The following is a 10,917-nucleotide window of genomic DNA, read 5'->3' on the forward strand; positions in this document are numbered from 1 at the left end:
TTTATTGATTTATTTACTGTATATTGCTGCTGCCACACAGATCTAAAATAAACATGCGATTTATTTCCCAGCTGTTTACCTTCACAGACATAACTGACTGTTTTTGTAACTCCTGTGTGTTTTTAACGTAAACTTGTGTGTGAATGAGAACTTAGTTTAGTGCTCACATGCTGTGACAGCCGCTTTCTGTGCGTGTGCTTCAGATGTGTGCGCTCAGAAAACCTTATATCAGAAGTTATATGGTTTAAAACGCATGATTTCAGCGCGATAAACATGATAATCAGAACCAAAACAGATGTTTTTTAGCAGGTACGAGCTGTAATGGCGCAGCTCTATTCTGGAAAAGGGGGCGGGGAGCAGCAGCTCATTTGCATTTAAAGAGACAGGCACGAAAAACAGCGTGTTTCTGCTTCCACTGAAAATAAGCATTTTCACAATTATATAATATATGATCTGTGGAGTATTTTGAGCTGAAACTTCACAGACACATTCTGCGGACACCAGAGACTTATTACATATTGTAAAAAGGGGCATAATATGTCACCTTTAAATAAAGAGTCAAATAAAGCCGAGCGTGAAGATGCTGACAGATATGCAGGGGACTGTAGTCGATGTGTTGCTCTGGTTGTGTGTTTCAGACGTGGTGTATGTGGGCACCATCCACCCTCATCATCTGTCCGTGGGTGTTCTCTTCATGAACGCTCAGAAGAACGTTCTGTGTGAGAAACCGCTGGCCATGAACCTGAAGGAGGTCCAGGAGCTGATCGCCGCGGCCAAGAAGAACAACGTCTTCCTCATGGAGGTCAGCGGACGCTTTCTTCAGATAAGCCTTGCATGACTTTATTCAAAATAGAAATCTTTTGTAACATTATAAATGTCTTTACTGTCACTTTGTATCAATTTAACATAACCTTGCTGAATGGAAGAATTCATTTCTTTCAAAAAATTAAAAAAGAGAAAAAAATGCACTGACCCCAAACCTTTGAAAAGGAGTGTATAAAGTTACAAAAGATTTCTGTTTCAAATAAATGCTGTTCTTTTGAACGTTCTATTCATCTGTGTATAAAATGCATAACGTTTTCCACAAAAATATCGTGCAGCACAACTGTTTTCAACATTGATAATAATCAGAAATGTTTCTCGAGCAGCAAATCAGCATATTAGAATGATTTCTGAAGATCATGTGACACTGAAGACTGGAGTAATGATGCTGAAAATACAGCTGCGCATCACAGAAATAAATTAGATTTTAACAGATATTCACATAGAAAACAGATATTTTAAATAGTAATAATATTTCACAATTTGTACTGTATTTTTTTTTTATCAAAATGCGGCCTTGGTGAGCAGAAGAGACGTTTGAACTATACCTTTGAATTTGTTTTATTTTTGTATTTTCTGTTATAATTTTAATTTTAGTTAACATTTTTATAATTTTGTGTTTTGGCATTTTTAGTAGTTTTTTTCTTTAAAAGTATGCATATATAGTTTTTATTCATTTTATTTCAGTTATTTTAGTAAATCAAGTTAAACTAAATGAAAATGAGAAATGTTGCCTTGGCAACTAGCTGAAATAAAATAGTTTAAAGTTTTTTTAATGTTTTATTTTATTTCAGTCCTAATCAGTCAGCCAGTCCTAAATCCAAAATCAGTACTACAATTACAATCATAATATATTATCTGTGACCCTGGAGCACAAAAGCAGTGTTAAGTCGCTGGGGTATATTTCTAGCAATAGCCAACAATACATTGTATGGGTCAAAATTATACATTTTTCTTTCATGCCAAAAATCATTAGGATATCAAGAAAAGATCATGTTCCATGAAGATATTTTGTAAATTTCCTACCATAAATATATCAAAACTTAATTTTTGATTAGTAATATGCATTGCTAAGAACTTCATTTGAACAACTTTAAAGAAGATTTTCTCAATATTTAGATTTTTTTGCACCCTCAGATTCCAGATTTTCAAATATTGTCCTATCCTAACTAACCATACATCAATGGGAAGATTATTTATTCAGTATAATGTATAAATCAATCAATTTCAAAAAATGGACCCTTATGACTAGTTTTGTGCTCCAGGGTCACAAATGTAAATTACTGTACATCTTTTGTATTGTACATCAGTCTGCATACTGCATGTTTTTGTTCTGAAGGCCGTCTGGACGCGTTTCTTCCCGGTGTCGCTGGAGATCGGTCGTCTGCTGTCGCGGGGCGATGTGGGCGAGGTGAAGGTGGTGCGAGCGGATTTCGGCGTTCCTCTCACACATGTGCAGCGTGCCGTTCAGAAGGAGCTGGGAGGAGGAGCGCTGCTCGACATCGGCATCTACTGCATACAGTTTGTGCTCATGGTGTTCAACGGAGAGAAACCGGAGACCATTCAAGCGACCGGAGTCTGTCTGGACACTGGTACTGAACCCACTCGCATACAGACAGCAGAATATCACAGATATTAGTCAGTTAGACATTCAGAGTGATGAGAGGCAGGCCTGCTGGGAACATAACATAATTACAAACACAGTCAAACCAGCATTTATTCAGACACCACAGTTTATTTACTATAGTTTAGAAAATGGTAGTAAAATATGACAAGAACTCAAGAGCTAAACCGTGTCAGAACAAATTCTTCTTGATAATGTCTGAAATATAAAAATATATAAAAATTATATCTGGTCTCTGAATAATTTTTGGTTGGACTGTATCTTTAATAATAATAATAAAAATTTTTTTTTCAATCTGTATAACGTGACATTTCAATAATAATAATAATAATAATAATACTTTGTTTTAATAAAATACCTTTCATACATAAAATGTAGCTCAATGTGCTTCACAGGTCAGAATAACAACATTTAAGGCATTAAAAATAATTAAACAATAATAAATAAAAAAATACACTGATAATAATAATAATACTTTTTTATTAGTATAATAACTCACTTAAAGAGTTATTTAGTATAATTTTGCCAGAAAAAGTTTTTGAATTTTTATCATATGTTCATGTAAAAAATCTTGTGTAATATAACTTGTGTTTGTTTGTTTGCTGGTTTTTATTGTATTTGTTATACTTGTATTTTTTTTTATTGTTTTTGCCATGAAAATAGCCTAAGATGCTTACATGGCATTAAATAAAAATATACTACTTCTACTTTATTAGTATAATACCTTTCATGCATAAAATGCAGCTCATTGTGCTTCACAGGTCAGAATAACAACATTTAAGGCATTAAAAAATAAATAAATTAAAAAAACGCTGAATGCACTGACTTAAAGAGACTTAAAATTCATTAATTTTAATAATCTAATGTATTTAATTTTGATGTTTTTATTTCAACTTAAAGGTCTCCAAAAGCTTGGAGCTCGTCTTATTCATCACCAATGTGAATCAGCTTCTCTATTCATTTGGTCTCATATTTCTCTCAAACCAGAAACTAAATCATCTTTATTCCCCAGTCTGAGAGGTTTGTTATATTGTAATATTGGCAGGTGTAGATGAAGCGATGGTCGTCACGCTGAAGTTCTCAGGACAGCGTTTGGCCGTCTGCACCTGCACAATCACCGCCGAGCTTCCAAACGAAGCCTTGATCGTCGGGACCAAAGGCACCATCAAGGTTTGAAGAAACAAACTCATGTCAGTAGTGTTGCGTCTGCATCTGTGTGTTTATTAAACGAGGTTAAAGCACTCACAACTTTCCATTCTTGCTCTGCTCGGCTCGGCTTGAATTCTCAACTCATGCAATGTAAATATTTGATCATATATTACTGTAACTGCTGACTAATACAGCTTTTAAAGTTAAATTATTGCTGCACTGCTGAAACTAAATCACATGCACCCAAACAACTCAGATTATTTACATTTGCATTCATTCATTTGGCAGATGCTTTTATTCAAAGTGACTTTGTATCTGATGCAGGCCTGCAGGACACATCACTTTTTAATAATAATAATTTATTTTTATTTTTTTCTATAGTACTTTTCATACTTAAAATGTGTCTCAATGTGCTAACAACATTCAAAATATTTAAAAAAATGATTAAAAATAAAAAAAAGAATAATTTGGGAAATGATAGAAAGAATGATTAAAATAATTTAATACAAGAGACTTAAAATACAATAACCTGAATAAGCAAATGCATTTAATGTTAGTATATTTTTTTATATATAATCATTTAAATATTAATTTTAATAACTGACTTAAAAAAAAGATATGGCGTTAAATGCATCAGTAAATAAGCCATATAGATTGATTGACATTGTATCTGATGCAGGCCATCAGAAAAATTTTATAATGATATTTTTTTTTTATTTGTATAAAAAGCACCTTTCTTACATAGAATGAATCTCAATGTGCTTCACAGGTCAGAATAACAACATTTAAAGTTTGTAAAACTTAAAAAAAAAAAACGATAAGAATAAATATAATTTGACAAGGAAATGATGGAAAAAATGAATAACAATTTAATATAATGACTAAAAAGACTTCAAATATATTCATTTTAATAAGCAAATGTATTTAATGTTAATGAATATTTAATTTATTTATATTAAAGTTAATTTATTTAATAATATGTAATAATTTAAAATGTAATTTTATAAACTGTCTTTAAATGCATCAGTAAATTAGCCATATAAATGGATTGACTTCGTCTCTGATGCATCAGATTTTTTTAATAGATATATAAAATGTATCTCTGTTCTTCACAGGTCAGAGTATAACATTTTAAAGGATTTTAAAAATCTAAAGCATTTGTGACCCTGGAGCACAAAAGCAGTGTTAAGTCGCTGGGGTATATTTGTAGCAATAGCCAACAATACATTGTATGGGTCAAAATTATACATTTTTCTTTTATGCCAAAAATCATTAGGATATTAAGTAAAGATCATGTTCCATGAAGATATTTTGTAAATTTCCTACCGTAAATATATCAAAACTTAATTTTTGATTAGTAATATGCATTGCTAAGAACTTCATTTGCACAACTTTAAAGATGATTTTCTCAGTATTTTGATTTTTTTGCACCCTCTAGATTCCAGATTTTCAAATAGTTGTATCTCAGCCAAATATTGTAATTGATGTATAAATCTCAATTTCGAAAAATTGGCCCTTATGACTGGTTTTGTGCTCCGGGGTCACATTTCTCAGTCAGACTACATGAGTTTTAAGCTTGCTTTAGAGGCACAGATTGCACTTTCAGAGAAAGCCGCTGGTGAATGTTGGGGATGTTCTGTTGATCAGGTTCCGGCTCACATGTGGTGCCCGACGTCTCTGATGGTGAACGGTGTGGAGACTCAGTATCCGGTGCCGGAGCCATCTCTGCCGCTGAACTTCATCAACAGCACCGGCATGTGCTACGAGGCCGAGGAGGTCCGCCTCTGCTTACTCCACGGTACACAACTACACTATTTTTTGTTTATATCTGTTCAGAGTTTATTTTTGACAATTCTGACTTTTTCCCCCCTCTGAATTCTGAGCTTACATTTCTCAGTTCAGTTTTTTCCCCCGCCATGGAATAAAAAACAAAAATTGCTACTTCCCAGCGGATACCTTGATATCATTTTGATGGCAAATATTAGTCAAGACTTGATCAAGATTCTATAACATGATTCTAAATTCCGTTTGGACAGCAGTTTCTTCCAGTGGTAATTGGGTCAAAATAGGAAGTTAATCCCACACTGAAATTGGTTTAATGTTTATGTGCTGTATGCCAATATGTTTGATGTTCAGTTTACATCAAATCAACGTCATGTCAAGTTTTTGATGTCACTTTGATTTGCATATTCACCTGTCAATTTGATGTCTTTTCAACTTCAATTGCCCATGGTTTTTTGTTCTTCAGAATCTCACAATTCTGATTTGTGTTCTCTCAATTGCAATTTTATATCTCACTATTTTGACTTTTTTTTCCAGAATTGTGAGTTTATATCTTGCAATTTTGACTATATATGTTGTAATTCTGAGTTTATGAATTCTGGATAAAAATTTCCAAATTGTGAGATAAAAAAATAATCCATATATATTAGGCCTTTTTTGCAAATCAGCAGGGGCCAGTTGTTCAAAAGTAATTGGATCGGATCAAATCTTGAAAATGGGTTGTTCAAAAGGAAAAAAAAAGGATTCTGAATTCAGATCAGATCACAAAATCCAATCATCCTCAGTTTGTGTCGTTCAAAACGTTTTAGTAAGATTGGGATACTTTTGATCCAGAAACCTGGATTATTCTGATCCCAGCAGAAGAGTGGATTTCAGGAACAAAAATGTAATAAAACTTTAAAACTGGTCCAAAAAGTGCAACATTTGTAACGTAATATATCCCCAAATCCCCAAACAGCTGTCAATATCAAACAAATATATTATATTGAAAGTTTTTTTTTTATCACTGATTGTAAACGACATTGGCACAATCATCAGAGATGGTAGTTATTTGTGTAAATGCAATGCTAAACTAGAATGCAAAACATTGTTTTTTTTTGACATTGGCCATTTAGGGGCTCCGTAGAGCACTAGTAATCCAGATTTGGAAATCTGAAAAGGTGTATCTGGATCAGGGTGATCCAATCCAATTTTGCTTTGAAAAACCGGCACAAAAGTAAGATGATAGCAAAACATGGGATTTCCAAATCCAGATCATTCTGATCCAGATTTTTTCAAAACTTTTTGGACAACTGGCCCCTGGATTTTTTGGTGCAGGGCTGTGTTATTTAAGCATAAACCACAAGATGGCACGTTTGTGAAATGATCAGCTTGACCTTCATGTGATCTGGTGGTTTCTGGTGCAGGTTTGAAGGAGAGCTCGCGCATGTCTCACGCAGACTCTGCTCTGCTGGCTGAGATCATGGATGAAGCCTGGCGGCAGGTGGGCGTGGTCTACAGCCAGGACAGCCAATGAGCTTTCAGCTGACACCATTCATATCATCTCCTTTACAATAGCTCAATAAAGGTTTCTGGTGCTGTTACAGCTGCTCTTTTGTATTGATTCAACCACAATAGAACCAGAGTTTTTATTCTGTTGACATCATGTGTTTCTGTTTTCACTCATCTCATCTGCATTCAGTCAGATTTCTCTACAATAAACCACCTCCTGGTTAAAGACTACATAAATGCTTCATTTCCTAATTCTGCCTGACATTAATTTTACATTGAGTTGTTGAACTTAATATACATTTTAGAATATTCTTGCAGTTCATGTTAACATTAATATAATACAAAGAATATTTTTGTTACTTCTGCATGATAATCTTTGAACTGCATCGAGTCAGTTTGTCACCTGATGTCGTGCTGACGCCTGTATTAATAAACTTAACTGCTCTGGCTCCATTTCTCATCTGATAAGAGCATCTGTACAACTGAGCCTTATGTAAGTGACCTTGAGCAGAACACAAAGACAGTATTCATCAGAAAAGCAGTGCCAGTAACTGAGCAGCTACTTCATCCAGAGAGCATTCAGACCTCATCCGCTATATAAAAAAAAACACATGAAAAATGAATAGGAGAAACTGCACTTTCACTGTCAGTGATTAAACCGCATGAAACACTCACAAGTGCACAAATGCAAATAATGTCAAGTTTGATTTCATGCACGTTACGGATGTGGCACTATAGCAAGTATCTGAACATCGGTTCACAAAATGCTTTAAAAAAAAAGTTATAATTGGTTTTAATAGAAGTTTTATAACAAATAGTAATTTAATAAATATAATTATATCAGCTGTTGATTGCTTGTGTAAGGAAAATATTTGGAAAGTTTCCATTTCATGTCCAATAAGTCGTTCTTTGATGTTTTTAAATCTTTGAAAACATTTTCATTTTTAAGCTTTTGAATACATTTTAAATACAGATTTTATACTTTTGGTAGTAACAGAAGGGTATGTTGTTGTGATTGACCGTGTATTATAAAGCAACTCTTGTGCTTTAAATGTCCTATGAATAAAGGTTGAGTTGAATCTTTTCTATTTTTTATTAAGTTAACAGAGAAACTATAGTGAGCAAGTGAAATGGATCATCAAAAACAAAAAAAAAACAAAAACAAAAAAAAAATATATATACAGTGGTGTGAAAAAGTGTTGGCCCCCTTCCTGATTTCTTATTTTTTTGCATGTTTGTCACACTTTAATGTTTCAGATCATCAAACTCATTTAAATATTTGTCAAAGATAACACAAGTGAACACAACATGCAGTTTTTAAATGAAGGTTTTTATTATTAAGGGAAAACAAAATCCAACACTACATGGCCCTGTGTGAAGAAGTGTTTGCCCCCCTGTTAAAACTGTGGTTTATCACACCTGAGTTCAATTTCTCTAGCCACACCCAGGCCTGATTACTGCCACACCTGTTCGCAATCAAGAAATCTCTTAAATAGGACCAGCCTGACAAAGTGAAGTAGACCAAAAGATCCTCAAAAGCTAGACATCATGCCGAGATCCAAAGAAATTCAGAAACACAACACTTTTTCACACCACTATATATATATAATGTATTATAATCAATACAATAAAACCACAGTAGTCTGGCCAGGTGCTCGTCCCCTTTATTAATTCAGTCTTGAATAATACAACACTTTAGAATGATACTATAGTTTACTCTTAGTTATAAGTACATCTTGCACCCTAGCGACACAAAGCAGGTAGATCTGAACACACAGACACGCTCGCTCTCTCACACACACATTCAGGAGCAGCAGAGACGGACGAGTGCGTCGTGAGGGGATAAACAGGAGAGGTGGATGCTGGGAATGTGATCGACGCTGCTCAATCAATATTCATCTCAGAAACTCTGCCGTTCTCTTACTCCTCTAAAACACAATGAAATGAGCCGGACGTGGACATCCCAACGTTAACATTTCAAAAAATATATAGCACATTGGTCGCCTCGTCCCCAAATCAAATGGTCTTATGGACAAGTGCAACACAGAATGTAACATCATTAGGAGTGTGAACACAAATAAAGCACACGGCAGACTAACACTACAAATAAACTAACGAGAGTTACAGTGCGCCTTAGCCTTTCGCCGCACGCTCGTTTCAGGACGCTGCTGTTTGTTCAAGGGCAAAGGTGCTTCATGGGCAAGCAGACAGACAGCTCTGGATAAATGTGTGAGATTATGCTCGAGACTGAAAAGGAAATGAAAGCAGTGAGAAGAAACGTCTAAGTGATGGTGGTCCTCTGGACTGTGGGAGGAGCCAGGCTCGTGTGCTGAAGAAGAAGATGATGATGATGATGACGACATCAGGTCACCGGTCTGAAAGCCTGCAGGAGTCGGGAGGGAAGGGAGTGATGTATGAACAGCTACGGTCCAGTATGGCTTACTGCACTGGGACGACGCGCATGGTGTTGGTGTAACCGGATCCTGGACGCCAGCCGGTCAGGACGATCACCACATCACCGGGCTTGAAGAACCCACGAGCCTTACCTGAGAGAGAGCAGAGGGCTGGATATGAACGACTGTGATAACAGCTGTGTACAGGCATCATATCACAGGGCTCGACTCATTCTTCCCACTGGTGGCTCATTCGCGACTAACTTTCTCAGTTGAGCACATGATTTGGTCGCAATTTTATTATTTTTTTTTTGCTACAACATGGGATTAATCAATGCATGCTGATGAACCCAGGGATTAAACCGTTCCGTCGCTACGACGGATTTCCGTCAGTTCATGAAGACAGTCACTTGCTTCATTCCTGAATGATTCAGCCATTCGAATGAATCAATTGAATGAATGATTCAGTGATAAAATCAGTGACTTTTAGTTTCATTTTTAGCGTATAATTTCAGTCAGGAGCGCTTGTCCTCCTAATTTAAAAATGTAGGAGCACATTTCCAGATGTTTAATGAGGCTCAGAGGTGGCATGAGTGCAATTAAATTCATAAATTCATGTGGAGATGAATGTTTTATATATAAAAATTTGAATACATAAATATTAAATGATTTAAATAACTGAAATTATACGCTAAAAATGAAACTAAGGCCGCCAGCAGGTGGCGGCAAGTCACTGATTTTATCACTGAATCATTCATTCAATTGATTCATTCGAACGGCTGAATCATTCAGGAATGAAGCAAGTGACTGTCTTTATGACGGAAAACCGTCGTAGCGACGGAACACTTTAATCCCTGTGAACCTTTATCATAGTTTATAGTTAAATGGAAACAAAAGTGGTTAATATTCAACTCTTTTTCATCAGTAGTATTAGTCGTGATCTGAATTTTTCCTCTTTTGCTACGTTATAAGCCGCGGGCTTCTGATGCTTTCTCATCGAATTTGCGATCTTGTTGTCACGTCAAATGGAAAGCTTATTTATTGAGCTTTCAGATGATGTATAAATCTCAATTTCAAAAATTTGACCCTTATGACTGGTTTTGTGGTCCAGGGTCACATTTAGTCAGATGAGCCGGTTTTCAAACATGAGGCTCTGTGTGATGTCCAGTTTTTCCTCTCTAACCCTTTGGCAGTGTATGATGCATAGGTGTTTTAAAATGAGTAATTCAGTCTTTAGTTTCTTGTGTAATCATCACAACCACCTCTGTGTCTTACCAACATCCATGGCAAAATTGACCCTCAGGTCCACATCCTCGGCCCACACGTCGTTGGAAGGTTTGTTGTAGAGCACGGGGAAGATGCCGCGGTACAGATGAGCCTGTCGGGCCGTCTGCTCGTCACGGGTCACGGAAATGATTGGGGCACGTGGGCGGTACCGGGAGATCAGATGAGCGGACCTGGACAATCAGACAACAGCGTGTGAATGAAAACGTTCCAGAGACAATCATGTGACTACATGAAATTACTGACAGAATGCTAAAACTAAACCCTACTCCATTCTGTTCTGCTTGCACTGTCCAAACACTCACTCATAGCTAGTGCTGTCAAATCATTAATCGCATTCAAAATAAAAGTTTTTGTTTACATAATATATGT

At 35.7% G+C, this 10,917-nt stretch overlaps 2 protein-coding genes across 3 annotated transcripts in view; one reads left to right on the forward strand and one right to left on the reverse strand.

Annotated features, from left to right (window-relative positions):
• Positions 1–7,112, forward strand: part of dhdh.2 (dihydrodiol dehydrogenase, tandem duplicate 2) — an 11,460-nt gene extending 4,348 nt beyond the window's left edge. Inside the window, exons 3-7 of the mRNA XM_016455844.1 lie at positions 639–802; positions 2,162–2,414; positions 3,492–3,616; positions 5,243–5,393; positions 6,784–7,112. Of these exons, the coding sequence (XP_016311330.1) occupies positions 639–802; positions 2,162–2,414; positions 3,492–3,616; positions 5,243–5,393; positions 6,784–6,893 (803 nt within the window). The 3' untranslated portion in view covers positions 6,894–7,112. The remainder of the gene's footprint in view (positions 1–638; positions 803–2,161; positions 2,415–3,491; positions 3,617–5,242; positions 5,394–6,783) is intronic.
• A 1,401-nt stretch (positions 7,113–8,513) lies between these two features.
• LOC107665073 (pyruvate kinase PKM-like) overlaps positions 8,514–10,917 on the reverse strand; it is a 15,485-nt gene continuing 13,081 nt past the window's right edge. For both annotated transcript variants that reach the window (XM_016455836.1, XM_016455830.1), the window contains exons 9-10: positions 10,537–10,718; positions 8,514–9,414 (exon numbers count right to left, since the gene is read on the reverse strand). In XM_016455836.1, coding sequence (XP_016311322.1) covers positions 9,308–9,414; positions 10,537–10,718 — 289 coding nt within the window. In that variant the 3' untranslated portion in view covers positions 8,514–9,307. The remainder of the gene's footprint in view (positions 9,415–10,536; positions 10,719–10,917) is intronic.

This window comes from Sinocyclocheilus anshuiensis, unplaced genomic scaffold (assembly GCF_001515605.1).
Source record: "Sinocyclocheilus anshuiensis isolate Anshui unplaced genomic scaffold, SAMN03320099.WGS_v1.1 scaffold1303, whole genome shotgun sequence".
Taxonomy (NCBI): Eukaryota; Metazoa; Chordata; class Actinopteri; order Cypriniformes; family Cyprinidae; genus Sinocyclocheilus; species Sinocyclocheilus anshuiensis.